Consider the following 23,986-nt stretch of genomic DNA (forward strand, 5'->3'; position numbering starts at 1 on the left):
ATTCATCAGGTGGCCTTTAGTGTCACACCTCAACCCAGGGCACTCTGAATGCTCACAATCGCCCTTGGTGGGTGGCCGATTGGATGCTCTTTCTTGCTGGTTTGTATGGTTTTTAATGGTCTTATTTTAAGTGTGTGTTCGTGCCATGGTGTGTGTGTGTAGGTTAGAGGATATCTTGTGGGTTCTCTCCTCCTACTGTGTGCACCCTTTCTCACCGAATCATCTTCCTTGCTATCTGGCTATTTTTTCTTTTTTTTTTTTTTAAGGTATATTCACTTTATTTTAGGTGTGAATATTTTGCCTGTGTACCATGTGGTGTATTGGTACCCTCAGAAGTCAGAAGAGGGCATTGACCCCTTATAACTGTGGTTAGGATTGGTTGTAACTGCTATGTGGATTCTGGGAATTGAATCCAGATCCTCTGTGAGGGTAAAAAAATACCCTTAACCACTGAGCCATCTCTCCAGCCCTCCGGGCTGCTCTCTTCTATACACAGGAACTCCAGAATCTTAATAGTCCTCTCTGTGCTTCAGGTCTGGAACCATTTTGACAGTGGATCATGCCCTGGCCAGGCCATTGGCGTGAAAACACGGCTAGACAACGGCGTCACCGGCTTCATCCCTACCAAATTCCTCAGTGACAAGGTGGTGAAGAGGCCAGAGGAGCGAGTGAAGGTAGATGGCTCAGGAGTCGTGCACTCTCCGGTTGCCCTGTTGGGCTTTCTAACTTTGAGCTGCCCGCACCAGAAGTTAGGCTCAGGTCCCAGTGACTGCTGGTGGGAGAAGAGAAAGGATTTATAATAACTGGAAGAAGTTGGGGAGAGCATCTGAATGAGTAGTGGCTTTTGTCTACTGTGTAAAGCAGTCTGCTGGTTGCCAGCCCTTTGGGAGAGGGTTTCTTCCTGTGTGGGAAGCTGTGCCCTCAGCACATGGCAGGAAGCAAGACCCAACATCACAAGAAAGCTCTGCCTGTTCTTGGTATTGGGCAGTGTTGCTCAGGAGATTTCAAAGGCTGTGTGGCTCAGCTCTGTCCATAGACTACCTCTGAGCGCCACAGTGGAACAGGGCCACACAGAAGGAACCTCCAAGTGAGAGGTTGGAAGTAAATCTCCCAGCTCCATCTGTCCTGTCATCTCCTCCTGAGGCTGCCACGTACCCCGCTCAGTGACAGACACTCAGTGAGTGTGTGTCCATGTTCTATCCTCAGGCTGTGTGTGTGTGTGTACAGTAACTTTACCAGAGTTATAGTTCTAGCTAGACACTCAGTGAATGCACTTAGGGTTCAGAGAGTAGCTTTTTACCAGCGTTGATTCTCTCTTTTTACCTAGGATTGTCAGTTTGGATTTTCTTGGGGGTGAGGAAGAAGCAATACTGTTTTGTAGCCCCAGCTATAACTTGCTGTGTAGACTATATAGGGATCCTCACCTGCCTCTGTCTCCTATGTGCTGGGTTTAAAAGCATGCACTACTAGATCCAGTTCTACCTTAGTTTTGATGGTACTTATCTGGCTTTTTATGTGGGGTTCAAGGATCAAATTCAGATCTCCAGGCACTGAAGAGATGCCTCAGTGGTTAAGAACTTTGGCTGTTCTTCCAAAGGTCTTGAGTTCAATTCCAGGCACTCACATGGCAGCTTGCAACTGTCTGATGGTTGTTCCATGAGATTCTATGCTTTCTTCTGATGTGCTGATATGTACTCAAACAAAGCACTCTTATGCATATCATAAATAAATAAATGTTTAAAAAAAGTTTTCAGATCTCTGGGTATAAGTGACAAATTCATGGGAATAAAATAGTCTTTGTTTTCAAGGGTAGGATCTCATGTAACCCAGCCTGTCCTCAAACTCAGTACATAGCTGAGGATGACCTGCCTCTACCTCGCAGGTGCTTAAATGAACAGACATATGCCATGCCTGTTTTTATGCAGTGCTGGGAACTGAACTCGGGGTCTTGTGAAGAGAGGCCATGACCATGGCAGCCTAAAATAGAAAGCATTTAATTAGAGGTTTACCTGAATTTTAGGTCAGTCTGTGATCATCATGTTGGGAAGCAGACAGGCATGGCTCTATAGCAGTGGCTGAGAGAATTTTTACATTCATAGGCAAGAGTCAGATGAAGACATTGAGCCTGGCCTTGGGTTTTGAAACCTCTTTGCCTTTCCTCAGTAACATACCTCCTCCAACAAGTGCATACTTCCCAATCCTTCCAAACAGTTCAACATAGGACTAAGCATGTAAATATTTGAGCCTGTAGGGCCATTTTCATTTTACCACACCCTTTATGAATCTGAGAGAGCTGTGGACTTAGGGCTTTGTTTGTTTGTTTGTTTGTTTGAGACAAGGTTTCTCTGTGTAGCCCTGAGGTCCTCAAACTTGCTCTGTAGACCTGGCTGACCTTAAACTCACAGAGATCCACCTGCCTCTACCTCCTCCTCCCCCCAAGTGCCTGGATTAAAAGTGTGTACTGCAACTGCCTGACAATAAAGACAATCTTAATGAAGCTAAGATTTTCAACGGTATCCAAACAGACCTCCTTAAGCCAATATTTACATGGAAATGGAAAGACTTATCAGGAAGAATACCAAAGACAGCTATTATTTTGCTTCCTTTCTAAAAGGGGGCATGAGCTTTAGATAATAACCCTGGAGGAATGCCCATGATGATACTCCAGTTTTCCAGCTAGGAGTGAGAGGCATTGGTACAGGATACATCTACCCACCCCAAACTCCTACATTGTCATTTGGTAGCTGGCTTTGGGCAAGTCCTACCTTTCTGTCTGGGCTTTGCTAGATTGTCTTTGTCCCTTCCAGCTCACATGTTCTGTGGTTCTAGGTGGGGATGACTGTTCACTGCCGTATCATGAAGATCGATATTGAAAAGTTCAGTGCAGACCTGACCTGCCGGACCTCAGACCTCATGGACAGGAACAATGAGTGGAAGCTGCCCAAGGACACCTACTACGACTTCGATGCCGAAGCTGCAGACCACAAGCAAGAAGAGGACATGAAACGCAAGCAGCAGCGGACCAGTGAGTGCCCCACCCACACCCCCACCCCCCAGGAGGCTTGCACCTGAATACGGCTTGCACCTAGGCTGCCGAGTTCCTATGCATTAGGTTACCATAGCAGAGCATGTGTCTAGCTTCAAAGCTCTGAGGCCTAGATATGTGAAAGACGGGCATGAGGAGGACTGGAACCCACAGTCTCCCATGTACATTTTGCTAAACTTCATTTCCTCAAATAGCCTAAGAGCTGGAGCTAACACCTCATTCACATCATGAAACCCAAGCCCAGAAAGTGTGACAGTGTCTCAGAATCCCGTGGTGGGTCAAAAGCTATTTCTGACTTGTCCTATCCCTATCAGCTCACCTGGTCTGTCTCTCCCTTCCCTCTTCAGCATACATCAAGCGAGTGATTGCACATCCATCCTTCCATAATATAAATTTCAAGCAAGCAGAAAAGATGATGGAGACCATGGACCAAGGGGATGTTATCATTCGGCCGAGCAGCAAGGGTGAAAACCACCTGACAGTGACCTGGAAAGTCAGTGATGGCATCTACCAGCATGTGGATGTGCGAGAGGAGGGCAAGGAAAACGCCTTCAGCCTGGGAGCCACGCTGTGGATCAACAGTGAGGTGAGCCATGCCTGAACAGGTTCTTTCTAGTTGCTTTCACCTACCAGTAACTTGGACACACACATATTTTTCTTATGCAGAGCAACAGAGCTAGGTAATTTGTAGCATAAGTACTAGCTTTATTTTCCCTATATTTCAATTTTTTAAAAATAGCCTAGAGACAACTATTGAGGAAGAGGGGAAAATGCACATATTGGGTCTCTTTCTTGCAATATTCAACAAGGAGAAATCTAAGGTTGTGGCCTGGAGAGATGGCTCAGCCAGCAGTTAAGAGCACCGACTGCTCTTCCAGAGGTCCTGAGTTCAATTCCCAGCAACCATTTGGTGGCTCACAACCATCTGTAATGGGCATCTGATACCCTCTTCTGGACTGTCTAAAGACAGATACAGTGTACTTACATATAATAAATCTTTTAAGAAACAAAGAAAAGAAAGGAAGAAACAAAAGAAGGAAGGCCAGGCGTGGTGGCGCACACATGTAATCCCAGCACTTGGGAGGCAGAGGCAGGTGAATTTCTAAGGTCGAGGCCAGCCTGATCTACAGAGTGAGTTCCAGGACAGCCAGGGCTACACAGAGAAACCCTGTCTCAAAAAAACAAAAAAAAAGAAAGAAAAGAAAAGAAGGAAGGAAGGAGAAAGAAAAAGAAAGAAAAGAAAAAAGAAAAGAAAGAAAGAAATCTGAAGTTGTTTCTTCACCACTGTTGTTCCTAAATACCAGGGAATCATCCCAGTTAGTACTTAAAAGACATTATGCTGGTAAGCTAGTGTCTGGGATCAACAGAGCCAGTTGATAAATTGAGGGGACTTTGCAGTGGAGTGAGGTTCAGCAGGATCAGAACGTCAGCTCCTACCCTTCTCTCTTGAGGGTGGGTTTGACGAAGGGCTGGAGTCTTAGCTGAATGTGATGTGTGAGGCCTTCTGCCTTCCTATAGGAATTTGAAGACTTGGATGAGATTGTTGCCCGCTATGTCCAGCCCATGGCTTCCTTTGCTCGAGACCTTCTGAACCACAAGTATTACCAGGACTGTAGTGGTGGGGACCGGAAGGTGAGCCTTGGACCCCGGGGACATCTTCCAGGCTCTTTTGGGTGGACACCAGGGAAAACGTAGGGACTCGGTGGTGAAGGAGGTGCATGTGTGTGCACCAGCCTTGTATCCCAAGCATGCTACATCCCAACCCGTCCCCCTTCTCCTACCCCCAGAAATTAGAGGAGCTGCTCATCAGAACTAAGAAGGAGAAGCCCACCTTCATCCCTTACTTCATCTGTGCCTGCAAGGAGCTGCCCGGCAAGTTCCTCCTGGGATACCAGCCCCGGGGCAAACCCAGGTGAGCACTGCTGCCCAGATACTGCTGCCTCTGGAGTCCACACACAGACCAGAAGAGGGCCACGCCACGCCACACCACTCTGCTTCTGCCTCTTTGCCCTCTTGCCTGTTCAGAACAGAAGTTGTGGTTGATGAACACATGTCTAGGCTGTGGCCCAGCACAGGATTCTAGGCTCCATGACAAATTTTTGTGACTTGTTTTTTGGTTTTGTTACTTATTTTTTCTTTCCCTTTCTTTTCTTTTTCTTAAATGTAAGTTGATTGTGTTGCTCTCAAGTATGAACGTTGTAAATGATAGTGTTGTCTCATGGTGTCAGAAGGTTGGACATGCCTGGCACTAGGAAAGGCGTTGTCCCCTTTCCCAACACTCCCCAGTGCTGCAGTCATGGCATAGGCAAGGTGCCATGCCGTCCCTGAACTCTCAGCACATGCTAGCTCACTGGTGCCACAGTAGACATATTGTGTGCCTACCGAGCAGTGGCTGAGATGCAGGTATCTCCTACTCTGCTCCCTTCCATGTGTGACAGACAGGCTGCTTTTTTGAAGCATTCCTTTTCCTGCACCCCTTTAGCTCACCCTGAGCCTGGGTCTAGTTCCCTCAGGCTGATCTGCTTAGGCCTATTACACACTCTAGTGATCATACCTCCTGACCTGACCTGACCTGACCTGACCTGACCTGACCTGACCTGACCTGACCTACCACCAGCCATTCTACCCTAGCAGAGGACTATACATCTAGGTTCTAGCTCTGTACTGGGTCATTTGTGGACCACTGAGTAGAGCTCTGGGGCCTTGTGCCACACTTGGCACCTGGAACACCATGCTCCTTTCTGAGGTGACTTTCCTGCCACATCAGTGCCTTCCACAGAGGGGCAGCCAGGGCCCTGTAAGACTGGAAATGTTTGAAGGCCAGCTGAGGTGATGACCTAAAATAACAGATTCGACACTGTGGCTTCCCAGGGGGGAGCACAGACTCCCTGACCTGTATGTTTGTGTGGAGATTTAGGAAGCAAGTCTAGGCTGAGTATAGTGAGGATTGCCTCATGCTTACCGTTGTCTCTGAGCAGTTGTTGGCTCTCCTTGAGAGAGCACATCAATGTTAGCTCTAATGACTGCCTTTTATACTTGCCTCATCATTCCTTGTGACTCCTTTGGGTTTACAGCTGTAGTGCTTGGTGCAGTCACATAAGTGGTAAGTGCAGAACTCAAGCTAGACCAGATCCAAGTATGAAGCTAAGACCCATCCTCTTAGCCTCTGTTACTCCCAGAAATATTGAGTGAAGGCAGGCTAAGCACCTTCTAGAATACCAGAGAGTTCTCCCTGCTTATCTGGACCTGCTGGGGATGTCTACAATGTTCTGGAACCTTGGTTATCACTCTCGCCTGTAACTGCTGTCTTCAGTGAGGCCTCCTATCTCCAGTTAGCCTCCAGCACAGCTTCCTCTGCCAGCCTGTCCTCCACACAAGGCCATGGCCTCCTTAGCCTTGACTGCGCTCAGTCATTTGCAGCCTCTCCCTGTCATCTCTCCTCCTCTGGCACCCCTCGTGGCTAATGTACATGCACCTGTGGTTGGTATTTATTTGGTGGCCACAGTGTGTTTAGTCAGAGCTGCTTTTGTTATGATGAAACACCATGACTAAAAGCAATTTGGGGAGAGAAGGGTTTATTTATTTGGCTTACACTTCCACATCATTAAAGAAAGTTAGGGGGGCTGGAGAGATGGCTCTGTGGGTAAGAGCACCGACTGCTCTTCCAAAGGTCATGAGTTCAAATCCCAGCACCCACATGGTGGCTCACAATCATCCGTAAAGAGATCTGATGCCCTCTTCTGGTACATCTGAAGACAGCTACAGTGTACTTACATATAATAAATAAATCTTTAAAAAAAAAAAGAAAGAAAGAAAGTCAGAACAAGAACTCAAACAGGACAGGAATCTAGAACCAGAAGCTGATGCAGAGGCCACAGGGGATTGCTGCTTATTGACTTGTTCCTCACGGCTTGCTCAGCCTGCTTTCTTGTAGAACCCAGGACCACCAGCCCAGGGGTGGCCCCACCCCACTAATTTAAAACAAATGTCCCACAGGCTTGCCTACATTCTGGTCTTATGGAGGCAGTTTCTCATTTGAGACTCCTCTCTGATGACTACAGCTTATATGTCACATTGACATAAAACCAGCTAGCACAAGCAGTATCTAATGTTTGTTTACTTATAAAACTCAGGATAGAATACGTCACAGTGACTCCTGAAGGATTCCGGTACCGGGGCCAGATTTTCCCAACTGTGAATGGACTTTTCAGGTGGTTTAAGGATCATTATCAGGATCCTGTACCAGGTGAGTCTGCTGAAGCCTGTTTATCAGCTGCCTCACCCGTTTCTCCCTCTTAGTAGCAGGGAGGTTTTCCATCTCCTGGCCTGTACAGCTTTTCTTCCCTGCTCTTCCTTTCCTCTTCTAACTTTTGAACTAGGAAGCCAAAAGTAGCCTTCTTGAGGAACATAACTGGCTGCATCCCTTTCTTACAGGCATCACTCCCAGTAGTAGCAGCAGAACGCGAACCCCCGCTTCTATCAATGCTACTCCAGCCAACATCAATCTGGCAGGTAGGGTGTTTGGGGCTGAGGCTAGTAGGGCAGCAGGGAACTAAGGACTTAGACTCTTAACTTGGACATCTGTATTTACAGATCTGACACGGGCTGTGAATGCCTTGCCTCAGAACATGACTTCACAGATGTTCAGTGCCATTGCTGCTGTGACAGGCCAAGGACAGAATCCCAATGCTACCCCAGCCCAGTGGGCATCCAGCCAGTATGGCTACGGTGGCAGCGGAGGAGGCAGCAGCGCCTACCATGTATGTTTTCAGGAGGACTCTTCCTGATTAGGACGGGGAGGAGAGGGAACAATCCTATAAACTCTCATGTACAGACCCAGACCCTATGGATACCTCTGGCCATGCTCTGTACTAGGAACGCCATGCCTGAGCCTAGGAACAGTCTCTAACAGATGTTCCTTACCTCTGGTACATTTGATAGGGAACGGAATAAGAAAGAGCCTAATAGCTGGGCAGTGGTGGCACATGCGTTTAATCCCAGCACTTGGGAGGCAGAGGCAGGCAGATTTCTGAGTTCAAGGCCAGCCTGGTCTACAGAGTGAGCTCCAGGACAGCCAGTGCTAAACAGAGAAACCTGTCTCGAAAAAACCAAAAAGAAAAAGAAAGGTCCTGATAGATGGATGGTGGCAGTGTATATCTTTAATCCCAGCACTAGGGAGACAGAGGGATCTGAGTTTAAGACTAGCCTGATCTACAGAGTGATTCCAGAACAGCCAGGGCTACACAGAGAAACTGTCTCAAAAAATACTTTGAGGTGGGCTGGTTTTTGCAGAGAGCCTTGGCATATTTGGAACCCTCAACCCACCTGAGATGTTCAAGATTGGTGGGTAACTGTGTATGCTGGTGTTGTCCTGTTGGGTCGCCTTTACTGCACAAAATATTGCTTGAGGTGGCTCGGCTGGAAAGCTTTATTCAGAGTCTGCCAAAGATTCACAATGAAGTCAAGCATGCCCACCCACAGTATCCCTCTATTTCTCTGTCCACCCCTCTTCAGGTGTTCCCAACGCCAGCCCAGCAGCCAGTGGCCACACCACTAATGACCCCAAGCTACTCCTATACAACACCGAGCCAGCCCATTACCACCCCACAATACCACCAGCTCCAGGCCAGCACTACCCCACAGTCTACCCAGGCCCAGCCCCAGCCTTCCTCCAGCTCCCGACAACGGCAACAGCAGCCAAAGTAAGTACCTAGATAGTGGCATACACAAGCTGGTTACTACTAGGAACAGGTGGCGCCATGCGGCCTGAGGACTTAAAATAAGCAGGTATTGAAAGCCAAGACCAATGAAATGTTCCCATAGGCATTAGTTTCTGGGGAAGAATGAAAGACCAAGGTGGGTTGACTCCTATAAATGTCAGGTTCCTTTCTGTGAAGGTGATCTCTCACCAGTGACTGGTAGGAAGTCTTCTCAAATTTCCCAAAGAACCCTCGTCTCTAAGGCCTTTCCCTCCTGTCTCAGGTCCAACAGCCATGCAGCTATCGACTGGGGCAAGATGGCCGAGCAATGGCTACAGGAAAAGGAGGCAGAACGACGGAAACAGAAACAGCGGCTGACCCCACGACCCTCTCCCAGCCCCATGATCGAGAGCACCCCCATGTCCATTGCTGGCGATGCAACCCCACTCCTGGACGAGATGGATCGGTAGGGGGCCTGTTCCTCGGACTCTGGATACCTCTGAAGCTCCAAGAGGCCTGGCCACTTATAGCCTCATTCCCTGCCCCTCTTTTTTTGTCCATAAAGTGGCGTGAAATGACGTTCTTTTTAGCGGTCAGCCTGGCTGGGTGGCCTCGTGAGCCTGGCGTGCGCCAAGCAGCAGTAGTCCCACTCTGGGCCTGTGCTGGGGCCGGGCTGGGAGAGGAATGAAGCAGGAGGAGAGCAGAGGTGGAGTAGTGTGTAATGTCCCTGGAAGCCATTTTGAGTTTCTGCCCTCACCTGAGACAGGCTATGATGAGGCATCAAGCTCAACTTGTATATGTCCCCAGCCTGCGCGGGGAAACCGATGATATTTATTCAGTTCGGGGCAGGAAGGAGAGGAGGGTAAGAGTTCCTGGTCCTGATGTCAATACCTTGGCTGTCAAAGCAGGACTGTGAGGGCCGTGTGGAGCAGTGCTGACCTGCCAGCCCCTGCCTGCCTGCCTGCCTGCCTGCCTGCCTGCCCTCCCTCATGGCCTAACTGCACCTGCTTCTCACCTGTTATTTGACTAAAATAAACAGTGTTTGTACAGAGCTCTGGCCATGGCCTCTCCAGCTCCCTCCCTCTGCAGGGCTGCTTCAGAAGTTTGGAACTTCAAAAACTTCCTCTCATTATCTACCAGAGAGTCCAGGATTCACATTGCCTGGGGTCACTTCCCTGCCTGCTCTGAGCCTTTGTGACCTTCCATCTGTTGTTGGCCATGTTGAGGTGGAGTCTCTAACCCAGGCTGGCCCAGAAGCCCTCCGTCTGCCTCCCTCGTGCTGGGATTAAAGGCATGGCCACCACCACTGGGCTTTAATTACATGAGTACATGTGTGGGTATGTGCACAAAAAACCAAAAGAGGGCTTTGACCCCTTGAAACTGGAATGATAGGTGGCTATAAGCAACCATCCACGGGTGTTGGGAACTTGGGTTTTTTGCAAGCGTGCTCTTAACTACTGGGCCATCTCTCTAGCAGCTTCTTAGGTTGGCTGTCCTATCTGTGAAACATGGCAACATGGATTCCTGGGCCTGGCAGCTGTAGGCCACTGAACTCCTGTGTTGCTCTCTCTCCTCTCACAGTGAAGAGAAGTAAATCTGTGAGGCATGCATGCCCCTTCAGCCCTTGGTCTCTGATAGCCTCTCAAGTCAATTCCTGACCCACAGGTCCCCCTTACCTGTTCACCCTCAGACACGTACACCATGGGAAAGGAGCTCCTTCCCACCCCTTTCCCTTCCTGGCTCAGTGTCAGCCAGCCCCCTGGCTCTGGTTCTTTCTTTCTGAAGCCATTTCTATTCTGCACATCTGATCTCCCTGTTCCTTCAGAGGCTCCATCTCACAGTGATTTAGTACGGGGGGCGGGGGGTGGGGGGTAAAGCCTTTCTTCCTTTGTCTTTGCTTGGGTTGCCACTGCTGTCTGCATTTGAGCTTGTACCCAACTTTTCTTCATCCTTTGTGTTGGCGGGAAAAGGCCAGCCTTCTACTGGAACTCCACTGTACTTTCTCCAGCATAACAGGGCTGCTGCAAGGATGGAGGACTGGGACTCCCCCCACCTGGGAAGGACAAGCATCTCCTCCACGGTGCCACAGCCCTTCCCCTTGGGGCCACTTGAGAAGGGAGAGGCAGGCTGAGTGAGTGGCAGGTTCAGTTTATTGAAGGTAGCATTGCATAGTGCCGCCCACCACAGAATGGCTTTGACAACACTGTTCTCCCACCCACTCCCCAGATGGACTCTCCCACCTGGTCTCCCTCCTACTTAACTTCCCATAGACATATACTTCCTCCTTGAAAGCAGGATTGCCTTAGAGAATCCCTGCAGCCCCTGACCCCTTGGCTCTAGTAGGCCCAGAGCCAGCCACCTCCCACAAGAAGAGGCCCTGTTGGAGGGAGAGAGAATAGCAATAGGGGTCAGTTACAGGCTTGATTTATTCACTCTGGATGCCCTAGCCTCAGCTGAGATTGGGGTTGGACAGTGGGGGAGATTTTCTCTTGCTAGTTTTCCGGGTCTGTAAGTTCTTTGTCCCATTCTTTTTGACCTGGGCAGAGCACTTCTCTTTCTTTTTGGGCGATGATGACTCTACAATATCTTCACTGGAGGGCTTTTCTTTACCCCGTTCATAACTGTCCTCGCTCTCCAGCCCTTCCCGGCTTTCTGGGCTGGACTCTGGTGTCCTCACTGGTTCTCTTGGGCTTACTGATTGGCTCAAGTCTGCAGGGGAAGACTCTGACTTCACTGGGCATTTCTTCTTAATTGACTTGCCCTTGGCTTTTTTCTTCAAGTTTGCCTTTTCATCTACCATCTCCTCCTCCTCGTCTTTCTCTTTCTCCTTTTTCTTCTTTATATTCTTAATGGCCTTGCCTTCCTGGCACTTGTCCATGGGACTTTCAGAACGCCAGATGGTGATGGGTGCTGAGAGGTCAGGAACCCCTGTGGCTGACCCTGTGTTTGGCTCAGTGGGTCTGGCACTGGGACTTAAATGATTTGTGATGGAAAGCCGGTTCTCTTCCAAATCCTCATCTTCATTTAGGTCATCTGGCATATACATATGGTGGGTGGGGTGGTGAATTATTGCCACAGAGATGGGCCTGTGGCTTCTACACCTGGGAGGAAGGGATAGGAAGAAATTAATGGAGCCAAAGCAGGGTGCCCTGGAGTCCTGTCCCGTCACCGCTGGCCAGCTGGCACTCACCAGCTGTACCAGCTCCGCTCCACATACTCTTCCTCTGGGATGAGTTCATAGCAAGGGGCATGGATGATGTTGAAGCAGCTTGAGCCCCGTCTTTGGAGCAGGCCAGGCCTACATCTTGGGAGCTGCTCCTATTTGTGTCCTGAGCAGTCTTTTAGCCTGCCACACATCATACTCAGCTGGGCCCCCATACCTCCACGATTCCCCGGGGGCCTAGAGGGACAGCCAGCTGTTTCTGGGCTTGGCCCAGGCTGCCAAGAGATCTCCCCATTCATTGCTCTTGGAGCAGATCAGGGATTGGAAGCTGGGGCTAGGCTAGCCGCACCAGGCCAGCCAGACCTGAAGAGGGAAACCTGAAGGGAATGGGTCCCCATGAAGGGGGCCCTCACCTATATTCACAGTTGCAGTGGCTGACAGCATGCATACATCGGTTGTGATGGCCACAGTCCGAGAAGGGGTGGATGATATGCCCAGGACACTGCTGGTGTTTCCAGCAACGTCTGTCTGTCTCCTTGTTCTCACCTGAGGGAAGAGGGGTCTGGGTCACTTGGAGGCAGCCGAGCACACCTCGGTCAAGCCTTCAGATTCATCTGCCACCTGGTTCCCCAACAACAACAACTGGTTATCATCAGAGGTAATGACTCAGTCCAGTTTAGTCAATTTAGGTCCCTACACTGCCCTGTCTGTCCCTTTATCCACTGCATAATGCTGCCTTGGACTCAGAAAAATAGTGCCACATATGGAATATAGGAGGTCCTCCCTCCCAAGCTTCCCTGGCTGTTCTTGTTCACCTGTCACTTCCTCCTTCCTGTAGGACCCTCTGCCTCAAGCCCTCCACTGACTCTTGACTCCTGCTCTCACCAGTTGCTGGTCATCACTGGCTATCACACTGCATGGTAGGGAAAGGCTACCCCACAGCTGCAGCCTCAGTTCTGGTACCTGCCACCTGCACAACCTCGGCTGCACGGCACCTGAATGGCACCGGAGGCGGCAGATGACAGCCTGGCTTTAAACATCACACTATCCTCCAGATTCACAGAATGCTGAACAGCCTGCCCCACCTGTGCCCAGCTACATATTAGGCAGCGGGATACCGTGTGTGCCCCCTTTCCCAGATACAGGAGAAGCACAGGGGCTGGAGTAGGTTCTCACTTCCCACTGAACTGTAAGGGTTTCTCATAGGGCTCCCAGTGCTTCATCTCTGACCCTGCCTAGGGGTCCCGGCAGTCCGACTCCTCTCTGCTCCCATCAAAAAGGTAACAATTGCTCTCAACAACCCTGCCTCCTGCCCCCAGTAGCAGAAGGACTTTCGTCTCAGAAGGACTCTACCAAAGGTTCCAGGGTTTCAGGCAGAGGGTATAGAAGCCCAAGTGTCCATTAAAATGCACAGAGGAAGACAGTGGTGTGGACTAAAACTCTCCTATATTCTTCCTTCCCTTTCCCCTACAAGACTGAGGCTCCCGGGTTCCTGCCCCTCACCCTCTTACAGCCTTTTCTCCCCAGGGAAATTAAGGGAGATGTGTGTAGTTGGACCTTCGACTTTCACCCTGGTTTTTTTTTTTTTTTTTTTTTTTTTTTTTTTTTTGGACACTGTTAAACTGAGGCAAAGGGCAGCAAAAAGGCTCTGGAGCCTGGAGTCACTCTGGCCTGAAGTTTGTCACTTTTTTCTAAAAAAGATTTTATATAGCCGGGCGGTGGTGGTGCACGCCTGTAATCCCAGCACTTGGGAGGCAGAGGCAGGTGGATTTCTGAGTTCGAGGCCAGCCTGGTCTACAGAGTGAGTTCCAAGACAGCCAGGGCTACACAGAGAAACCCTGTCTCAGGGAAAAAAAAAAAAAAAATTTATGTGTTTGAGTACCGACACACCAGAAGAGAGCACCAGATCCCATTACAGATAGTTGTGAGCCACCATGTGGTTGCTGGAAATTTAACTCAAAACCTATGAAAGAGCAGCCGGTGTTAACCACTGAACCATCTCTACTGCCCCCTTATCTGTCACTTAATAGAGCAACCTAAGAGTTCAATTTTCTGAGCCTCCCTTATCCACAAGAAGAGACAGTGAGTGATAGATGGCTGTCGTGCAGGGTCTAAGGGACTCAATTCATGTTTTGAAGATCTCTGCGTACTATACAATATTCTACAAAGGAAAGGGGTGGCATGGCCTCCACGAAGGGACCTTCTGTCATTGCAGGAGACACTAAGGAAGAGCCACTGGGTCCCGGGGAATGAACTCAGTCAGTGGTCAGGACCACCAGCAAGCACCTTTACCCACTGAGCTGCTCCACTGGGTCTTCAGGCTTCTGGGTAATCCCACCAAGATCCCTTCCCTCCACCACCGTGGTAACTTTCACAATAAGGAGCCATAGGCCACCCTGGACCCACCTTCAGAAAAGGAAGATAGATTACTGCTGGAGTCCACACTAGCCGGGTATCCTCTTCTCCAGCTGGGCAACCTGGTTATATCTGAGAGTACAAAATGACAACAGTGACAGCAGCCATCTCCCCATATCATTCAGTCACCTAACATTTCCAGGAGGGGGGAGGAGGGGGGAGGGGACACAAACACTCAGGGGCTGGAGAGATGGCTCGGGGGTTAAGAGCACTGCTGACCAGGCGTGGTGGGGCACGCCTGTAATCCCAGCCCTTGAGAGGCAGAGGCAGGCAGATTTCTGAGTTCAAGGCCAGCCTGGTCTACAGAGTGAGTTCCAGGACAGCCAGGGCTACACAGAGAAACCCTGTCTCAAAAACAAAAAAACAAAACAAAAAAGAACACTGACTGTTCTTTTGAAGGACCTGAGTTCAAATCCCAGCAACTACATGGTGACTCACAACCATCCATAACAAGATCTGATACTGTCTTCTGGAGTGTCTCAAGACAGCTACAGTGTACTTACATGTAATAAATCTTTTTAAAAAAATCAGCTGGGCGGTGGTGGCTCACGCCTTTAGCCCTAGCACTTGGGAGGCAGAGGCAGGCAGATTTCTGAGTTCGAGGCCAGCCTGGTCTACAGAGTGAGTTCCAGGACAGCCAGGGCTACACAGAGAAACCCTGTCTTGACAACAAAAACCAAACAAACAAAAAACCACTCAGGGCCCAGCTATATCCTGGGGGTGCAGGAAATTAAAAACCAAGCCACTGTCTCCAGGGCCTGGGGGAGGGAGGCAAAGAGTGTGGCAGCAGTGTGGTAAAAATGGCTGCAGAACAAGAGCCACCTGCCGAGACTGGAGGGGTGAGGACTATGGCTCACTTAGAGGAGCCTCCAGTGGAACTGGAGTGACAGTCAGGGAGGCAGTGCCAGAACTTTGTGCCCGGTGGGTGACTGGAGCCTGATGAGGGTGGACTGGACCACTTTTTCTAGGGTTGGGGATGGAACCCATGGCCTCAGTCATGCTCAACAAATGCTCTGCCTTCATACACCATACACCGTAGCGTTAGCTTGTCCTAAGGGGAAGGAATTAACAGAGCACGCTCCTTAGAAAATGAAGCAGGGGGCTGGAGAGGTGGCTCAGCAGGTAAGAGAACCGACTGCTCCTCCAAAGGTCCTCAGTTCAAATCCCAGCAACCACATGGTGGCTCACAACCATCTGTAATGAGATCTGACTTCCTCTTCTAGTGTGTCTGAGGACAGCTACAGTGTACTTACATATAATAAATAAATAAATCTTTAAAAAAAAAAAGAAAGAAAAAAGAAAATGAAGCCAGGAGCCAGCACCTAGGGGTAGAGTCGGATATTCATGATTATTCTTAACTACATATGGAGTTTGGGGACAGTTTGGGTTATGTGAGACAAAGGCGCGCACCACCACTAGGCTTACAGCACACTACTTAAAATTCATCAAATAAACCAGTGGGGCACGCCTGTAATCCCAGCACTTAGGAGGCAGGTGCAGGCAGATTTCTGAGTTCAAGGCCAGCTTGGTCTACAGAGTAAGTTCCAGGACAGCCAGGGCTATACAAAGAAACCCTGTCTTGAAAAAACCAAACCAAAAAAACAAAAACAAAAACCAAAGAATCGGTTTTGTGCAGGGTGAAGAATCAAGATGGAGCCTCATTCCTCTACATGTGGATATCCACTGTTTCTCTTGCCTTTTCTTGGAGAAGTGCTCTTTTCCCTGACATGTGATTTTGTCCAAAATTAGGTGGCTATTGCTGTGTGGGTTTATATTTGGTTATTCTATTCTATTCCATTGATCTATATGTATATTTGTGAGCAAGTTCTATGCTGTTTTTGCTACTATGGCTTTGCAGTGTAACTTGAAATAAGACAAGGTGATAGATACCTCAAACATTTTGCTCTGGATTGCTTTAGCTGTTGAGGTGTGTGTGTGTGTGTATGTGTGTGTGTGTGTGTGTTTCCATATGAATTTTTTCCCTATATTCATAAAGAATGGCTTTGAATTTAAATTATATTGAATGTGTAGATTGCTTTTGGTAAGGTAGCTGTTTTTCATAGTATTAATTCTTTCAATCCATAAAAACGGCAGGTCTTTCATCTTGTAGCATATTTGGTATCTTTTTTTTTTAAGTGTTTTAAATTTTCAGCTGTTGGGGTCATTCATGTCCTGGATCAGGCTCAGGTCATTGTGAATGAGTTTTCGTCCTGAGACACATTTATACTGTGATTGTGGGCATGCATGCCAACAGTGTGCATGTGGGGGGCAGAGGACAGCCTGCAGGAGTTGGCTCTCTCCTTTCACCATGTTGGTCCTAGGGATCAAACCCCAGCCTTCAGGCTTGGTGGCAAGTGTCTTTTATCTGCTCTGCATCTCGATGCTTGCTACTATTTTTTGCATACTAACTTTGTAACCAGCCACTTTGTTCAAAGTATTTCAGCTCTACTTTAAGTTTTCTGGTAGGGTCTTTCTTGACTCTTATATGTAGAGAGTCATTTCTCTATATAATATCTATTTGTGTCCCTGTTATTTTCTTCTCTTGTCTTACTGCTCTGGCTAAGACTTCAAGCACTACCATTAAAAGTAGAGTTAGGCTGTGGTGGTAATGGTGGTGCACACCTTTAATCCTAGGTCTCAGGACGCAGAGGCAGGCAGATCTCCATGTGTTCGAGGCTAGCCTGGTCTACATAGTTAGTTCCAGGGCTATGTAGAGACTTTGTCACAAATAGAGTGGAGAAAATTAGACACCTTTTTGTCTTATGCTTGGTCCTGACATTTTTCTCTACTCAGCATAATGATGGCTGTAGGCTTGCTGTAGACTGCAGCTTTGAGTGGATTGTCTTTGTGATAAAGTCCACTAGTGTGCCCGCCCAACCTGGCTCTGGCTTTTTTGTCTTTGGCTTTGTCTCCAATGTTGCCCTTTTCTTTCACTATACTTCTGAAACTGGTAGTCACCAGGGTTTGGGTCTTGGTCACCTGTTTAAAAAAAAAAAGTCCACAAGCTTTGGATAATATCATGCATTCATGCATTTCCATGGTCCCAAAAGTATTTCATCAATGAAATGATACAAATCTGGCTAACTACACCGGGCAGGGGTGGCACACGCCTGCCCATAGTCCCAGCACTCTGGGAGGCAGAGGCAGGCGGATTTGTGAGTACAAGGCCAGCCTGGCCTACAGAGTGAGTTCCAGGACAGCCAGTGATATACAGAGAAACCCTGTCTTGAAAAAAACCAAATCCAAAAAAATCAGAAAAAAAAATCTGGCTAAGTATGGTGGAGAGGTTGAGAATTGAGGTACTGGTTTTGAAGGCATGAAGTGGTCATGAAGAGCAGCTGAGGCTCTTGGCACAGTGAGAGGCCAAGGAAGGTGCAGCCTCAGTTGCAATTGATGGCCCAGGACTTGAAGGGGTCATGCATAGGAGCAGAGGCTTGTCACCATGAAGAGAGCCTATGAGAGTCTATTGGTGAAGCCTAATTACAGTAGAAGTCAGCAGTGTTTTGGAGATGCCAGTACCATGCGATGACCACCAAGAACAGCAGCAGCAGCAGTGGAGTACAGGCAGCTGGAGCCTAGAAGACAAGCTGTGTGCTACAAAAGGGCAGAGCTGGAGAAGTGACCCAAGCCCTTAGAGGAGCCCAGAAGATCGTGAGTTGGATCCCAGACATTGAACCATTGGAGTTTTGAGTTTTGCTTTTGCTTGTGACTGTGCCCTGATAATGTTTCCCTCTTGAAGGAAGAAAGTATTTTAGTGGTGCCCACAGTTAAGAGACTTTGAATTTTTAAAAGACTTTGAATTTTAAAGATATCAGACATTTTAAAGTGATTGAACGTTTAATATGTAAAGACTGTGGGACTTTTAAAGTAATTTAGATCTTGGGGATGAATAAGAAAGTAAGGGTTGAGGCTTAATAGTGATGTGTTTGTGTGTCAAGTTGACAAGGGGTCAATTGTACTTGCTAGTTTTGTGTGTCAACTTGACACAGGCTGGAGTTATCACAGAGAAAGCAGCTTCAGTTGGGGAAGTACCTCCATGAGATTCAGCTGTGGGGCATTTTCTCAATTAGTGATCAAGGGGGGAAGGTACCTTGTGGGTGGTACCACCTCTGGGCTAGCATTCTTGGGTTCTATAAGAGAGCAGGCTGAGCAAGCCAGGGGAAGCAAACCAGTAAGAAACATCCCTCCATGGCCTCTGCATCAGCTCCTGCTTCCTGACCTGCTTGAATTCCAGTCCTGACTTCCTTTAGTGATGAACAGCAATGTGGAAGTGTCAGCTCAATAAACCCTTTCCTCCCCAACTTGCTTCTTGGTCATGTTGTTTATGCAGGAATAGAAACCCTGACTAAGACAAATTGGTACTGGTGGGCTACCAGGACATTCAAGGCTAGCCTAGACTACATGGTGAAACCCTGACTCAAAGCAAACAACAAAAATATACAGAACAGGCTGGACAGTGGTGGCGCACACCTTTAATCCCAGCACTTGGGAGAAACCCTGTCTTGAAAAAAAAAAAAAAAAGACTAAATCTCAACCTGAGTCTAATCCCAGCTGCTTTCCTGATGTTTTACAGTGCTGGGGGCTAGAACCCACAAGCTAGGCAAACTATCACTGAGCCACGCACTCAACTGCAGACTTATTTCCTGAATATGTATAGCCAGGATCATCTTGAACATTCCCTCAAAGTCTCAGGATCTTAGTTAGGGTTTTACTGCTGTGAACAGACACCATGACCAAGGCAACTTTTTTTTTTTTTTTTGGTTTCTCTGTGTAGCCCTGGCTGTCCTGGAACTCACTCTGTAGACCAGGCTGGCCTTGAACCCAGAAATCCGCCCGCCTCTGCCCCAAGGCAACTCTTATAAGGACAACATTTAATTGGGGCTGGTTTACAGGTTCAGAAGTTCAGTTTATTATTATCAAGGTGGGAACATGGCAGCATCCAGGCAGGCATGGTACAGGAGGAGCTGCAAGTTCTACACCTTCATCTGAAGACTCCTAGCAGAATACTGGCCTTCAGGCAGCTGAGAGTTTTAGAGCCGACACCCACACTGACACACCTACTCCAACAGGGCCACACCTTCTAATGGTGCCACTCCCTGAGCTGAGAATACACAAACCAAACCAACACACTCAGTCTTCTACCCCACCCTGCCTTCTCTGCTTTTCTTTCTTTCTTTCTTTCTTTCTTTCTTTCTTTCTTTCTTTCTTTCTTTCTTTCTTTCTTTCTTTCTTCCTTTCTTTCTTTCTTTCTTCCTTCCTTTCTCTCTCTCCCCCACCTCTCTCTCTCTTTCTTTCTTTCTTTATGTTTTTTTTTTTCTAGACAGGGTTTCTCTGTGTTGCCCTGGCTGTCCTGGAACTCACTTTGTAGACCAGGCTGGCCTCGAACTCAGAAATCCTCCTGCCTCTGCCTCCCAAGTTCTGGGATTAAAGGCATGCGCCACCACTGCCTTTAACTAACCACTGTGAGTTCCAGGACGGCCAGAACTACACAGAGAAACCTGTCATGAAAAACCAAAAAAAAAAAAAGATTTATCTGTTTTTCCCTTTTCCCTTCCTTCCCTTCCTCCTTCTTCTGGTGGCCCTGCTTGCTGCAGACCCCTTCGCTCCAAGCCATAGGTTCTTTATTTGTTTCTCATTACAAGGAGATGGTTGTGAGTCACCTTGTGATTTCTGGGACTGGAAGAACAGTCGGTGCTCTTAACCACTGAGCCATCTCTCCAACCCAATATATTGTAATATGACTTAACTGACTCATTTGACCAGTAGCGGAGAAATAACCTATCACTCACCATGCAGTCAAGTTGAGTTTTATAGAACTCTAACTGGTCTATAGTTCTTTTGCTCCTGCCTGCCATGTGCGGGAATTATTGGCATATGACACCAGGCCTGGCTTCCATCCATCCTTCAGAATGAAGCGTGAACCTTTTCTCATCTCTTAAGAGCCAGGACCTGGGTCTTTTCTCAACGATAGTTCTTTCTACCTCTCATTACCATCTGTCTCTGCCACCTCCTCTCCCAAGTTTTACTTGTCCAACTCTGGGAAAATGCTGCTACTCATAATGGCATGCATCTGTAATCCCAGAACTTGGTGTGCTGAGGCGGGGCTAGCTTGGGATACAGAGCATGGCCTTGCCTCAGACTAACACCAGCACTGTCCAATTGTGCGCTCTGTGTGCCTGCTGACCTGCTGCCACAGTTCTAGGACTGATATTTCTGTATTTACTGTGCCCAGAGTCATGGAAATCCTTCCATCATTGTTGGCTGACAGGGTATATACATTCGACGTCTCACTGAAATACATAAATCCAGGTTCAAACCTGGCTACTGTGTTTTATCATTTTATGTATTTATTTTTGAGACCATCTCACAAAGCCACAGGCTGGCCTAGAATTCCTCATATAGCCCAGGCTGGCTTTGAATTTATGTTAATTCCTGCCTTAGCCTCCCAAGTACAAGAATGACATGAGCCATTGTGCTCACTTTATTTGTTTTGACTGGGGCTGTTTTGGAGTCAGGTCCAGGACTGCACACACTAAGCAAGCACCTTACCTGTAAGCTAGAAGCCCAGCCCCTAGCATTCCTGCGAGCTGTTATGGGGGAGATAAGCTGTTATGTACACCTTCACAATGCTAGACCCTACAGAGGGCTTTTTGTTGTTGTTTTGTTTTTTGTTTTGTTTTTTTGTTTTGTTTTGTTTTTTGTTTTTGTTGTTTGTTTTTCCAGACAGGGTTTCTCTGTGTAGCCCTGGCTGTCCTGGAACACGCTCGGCAGACCAGGCTGGTCTCGAACTCAGAAATCTGCCTGCCTCTGCCTTCCAAGTGCTGGCATTAAAAGCATGTACCACCACTGCCTGGCTACATGGGCTCTTTTTGTTTGTTTGGTTTTTTTTTTTTGGATTTGGTTTTTTTGAGACAGGGTTTCTCTGTATAGCCCTGGCTGTCCTGGAACTCACTCTGTATACCAGGCTGGCCTCAAACTCAGAAATCCGCCTGCCTCTGCCTCCCAGAGTGCTGTGTGCCACCACCGCCTACTTACAGTGGGCTTTTTTTTTTTTTAAATGATTTTATTCATTTTATGTATATGAGTACTTCCATGAGTACACTGTAGCTGTACAGACTGTTGTGAGCCTTCATGTGGTTGCTAGGAATTGAATTAGGACCTCTGCTCGCTCCAGTCATTCCTGCTTACTCTGGCCCAAAGATTTATTTATTATTATAAATAAGTACACTGTAGCTATCTTCAGACACTCCAGAAGAGGGCATCAGATCCCATTATGGGTGATTGTGAGCCACCATATGGTTGCTGGGATTTGAACTCAGGACCTTTGGAAGAGCAGTCAGTGCTCTTAACCACTGAGCCATCTCTCCAGCCCCCTACAGTGGGCTTTTAAAGTATGACTTTGATTCTAATTGTTTATCGAGGGACCAGACCCAGACTAAGTAATTTGCTCAGGATGAACGGTAACAGCAGGGGCAGAGGAGCTGGTCTCTCTTGGCTCCATAGCCCATGTGCTTTGCTGGCTAAGGAGACAAACATCATAAATCAAGTACCCTCTGCCACAGTTCCAAGGCCAAGCCCCGAAACTAGATTCAGCTCCTTCCTTATCCAGGTCATCCTCCAAAACATTTGCTTTTAATCCCCAACCTTGCTGATTCCTCACTTTTGATTTCCTTTCATCTTGATGCACAGTCTTCCTCCCCCGAGGAGGAGCTTGAATCCCAAAGTTATTCCAATAAGGGTCTATGCCTAGGTCAGGATCAACCTGCACTGGATTTCTTTCCTCCTGTCACTAGAGCAGCTTTCTGCAGGGCTGAAGCCTGTTTGTCTTCCACTAATACCTCTAACAGTTGTTAACAGCATCGGCTGTCTGGGAGGAAAAGCAGAAAGGATCAAAGAGAAGAAGTGGGATTAAGAAAGACAGTTCGCCCCTTTGTCCAAAGAGGACAGAGGAGAGCAGTAACTAGAGCTTCTGCAGCAGAATGAACATGGTCATAGCTTGAAAGGAAGAGAAAAGCATGTGGTCTTTTCCTTGGGACAGGGAGCAGGGACCTAACTCAAAACTGTGCACTGTTATGCACATTTGTAGAGGATTCTTATTCTGCAAAACCCCTCCCCTCCTTTGCTGCCCAGAGGACAGGCACTAAAGCCCAAAAGAAGGTGGAGGGAAGAAAAGAAAGAAAGAGAGAGAGAGAGAGAGAGAGAGAGAGAAAGGAAGGAAGGAAGGAAGGAAGGAAGAAAGAAAGAAAGAAAGAAAGAAAGAAAGAAAGAAAGAAAGAAAGAAAGAAAGAAAGAAAGAAAGAAAGAAAGAAAGGAGTGCAAGAGAGGTCAGTGAGTCCTCTTCTGGGAAATGTCTCGCAGCTAGGCACTTGGAGGTGATTATGATGTCACTTGTAGAATACTCAGACTTTTTCCCACCCTCAAGGTCAATGGAACTGACCGCCCAGCCCTGGCGCCCAGATGAGCATTGGGCCAGGGGTTCTAGCCAACCCTAGCACTTCTGGGGCGGCAGCCCTGGCCAGTGGTTGCAGCCTATGCTCAATGGTTGTGCCTGGGTCAGGAGAAAGCCCAGGCAAGCAAGCTTCCAAAGCCACGCTCAGCCACGCCCCATCCTTCTGCCCCGCCCCTTACCAGTTTTCTCGGTTCTCTCAATTTTGCGGCCAGACTTTTCCTCAGTCCATCTTTTAATCGTTAGTGTCGTCCTGACCCACATCGCTGTCAGCCCAGTTCTTCCACAGGACCCTACCTCGCAGAGTTCAACGTTGAACCTCAGCTTGGTGGAGCCCTCGGCCCAGCTGTAAACTCCAGTCCAGCCCCTAGCTCCGCCTCATGCTTGCCCAACCCCCCCGCCCGCCTCCCCCCTCCCGTCTTCCAGCCCGGGTGTAAGCGTCAGTCGTGTTCTTCATCCGGGATCTCCAGCTCCTTCCAGGTCCCTTCGTCACACCCTTAGCGCCAGTACCAGCTTTTGCCTTTACCTTACAGAGCCAGCACTCAGTCCCACACTTAGCTCCCGGCTGGTCCTCCTAGAAAATCCCAGACCAGAGCCCCGCCCACAATAGTTTCTGGCCCCACCCCTTCCAGACTCAAGGTCTGGCGCCAGGACAGCCACGCCTTCTGGAGGTAGGCCTCAGACCAATCTTCATGAACGTACGGCCTGGCAGGTATCCTGGCTTTGGGTCTCCTGGGTGACAAGTCTCTCCTCCACCGTATACGGTACACCCTAACCACCCACCCCCCCAGCCCAGACAACCAGACCTATCCTTCTCTCAGCTTCAGGTTTCCTCCCAATCCCATAGGACACTTGGTCCTAGGTCCTACACTGCCCTATGTTCCTGTCAGGAAAGTAAGGTGACTTACATTAGTGGTAACTCCATCGCAGTAGGAAACCTTCACATTGCTCAAACACAGCGTCCACACTTCACTTGTATATCACACACGATGATGCCAAAAGTGTACACACTATCCACAGATCTAATATAAGAAGTTCGTGTGCACCTGCCCTACCCATGCAGCTCATGGGACTCCACACTCGGGCCCCTGGGAGAACTGAGTACTGAGGTGGCTTCTCACAGGCACACTGAGCTAACCAGCTCTGTACAGGATGGTGTGAATGAGAGCTGCTTCACAGATATCCCACGCTGCACACTCTCAGTTTCCCTCCAAGCA

The 23,986-nt window shown here is 48.4% G+C and overlaps 2 protein-coding genes across 3 annotated transcripts in view; one reads left to right on the forward strand and one right to left on the reverse strand.

The window, feature by feature from the left end:
- Supt6h (SPT6 homolog, histone chaperone and transcription elongation factor) overlaps positions 1 to 9,796 on the forward strand; it is a 38,257-nt gene extending 28,461 nt beyond the window's left edge. For both annotated transcript variants that reach the window (XM_052197171.1, XM_052197170.1), the window contains 10 exons: positions 534 to 674; positions 2,830 to 3,025; positions 3,394 to 3,632; positions 4,565 to 4,678; positions 4,834 to 4,958; positions 7,180 to 7,292; positions 7,481 to 7,558; positions 7,640 to 7,806; positions 8,561 to 8,748; positions 9,029 to 9,796. In XM_052197171.1, coding sequence (XP_052053131.1) covers positions 534 to 674; positions 2,830 to 3,025; positions 3,394 to 3,632; positions 4,565 to 4,678; positions 4,834 to 4,958; positions 7,180 to 7,292; positions 7,481 to 7,558; positions 7,640 to 7,806; positions 8,561 to 8,748; positions 9,029 to 9,215 — 1,548 coding nt within the window. In that variant the 3' untranslated portion in view covers positions 9,216 to 9,796. The remainder of the gene's footprint in view (positions 1 to 533; positions 675 to 2,829; positions 3,026 to 3,393; positions 3,633 to 4,564; positions 4,679 to 4,833; positions 4,959 to 7,179; positions 7,293 to 7,480; positions 7,559 to 7,639; positions 7,807 to 8,560; positions 8,749 to 9,028) is intronic.
- Positions 9,797 to 10,964: 1,168 nt separating this feature from the next.
- On the reverse strand, positions 10,965 to 23,122 carry Proca1 (protein interacting with cyclin A1). Its single transcript, XM_052197174.1, has 4 exons — positions 22,952 to 23,122; positions 14,315 to 14,395; positions 12,322 to 12,454; positions 10,965 to 11,846 (listed from the first exon to the last, which is right to left on the reverse strand). The coding sequence occupies exons 1-4, from the start codon at positions 23,031 to 23,033 to the stop codon at positions 11,195 to 11,197; spliced, it is 948 nt and encodes a 315-aa protein (XP_052053134.1). The 5' UTR covers positions 23,034 to 23,122; the 3' UTR covers positions 10,965 to 11,194.
- Between the last annotated feature and the right edge of the window lie 864 nt (positions 23,123 to 23,986).

This window comes from Apodemus sylvaticus, chromosome 10, assembly GCF_947179515.1.
Source record: "Apodemus sylvaticus chromosome 10, mApoSyl1.1, whole genome shotgun sequence".
NCBI classification, from domain to species: Eukaryota; Metazoa; Chordata; class Mammalia; order Rodentia; family Muridae; genus Apodemus; species Apodemus sylvaticus.

Excerpts from the sequence above, each read along its gene's own strand:
- Proca1 (XM_052197174.1), bottom strand. The coding sequence starts at position 23,033 with ATGTGGGTCAGGACGACACTAACGATTAAAAGATGGACTGAGGAAAAG. Across the intron at positions 14,396-22,951 it reads TGAGAGAACCGAGAAAACTG|ATATAACCAGGTTGCCCAGC; the intron begins GTAAGGGGCGGG and ends TTGTACTCTCAG. Across the intron at positions 11,847-12,321 it reads CACTGCAACTGTGAATATAG|GTGTAGAAGCCACAGGCCCA; the intron begins GTGAGGGCCCCC and ends CCTTCCTCCCAG.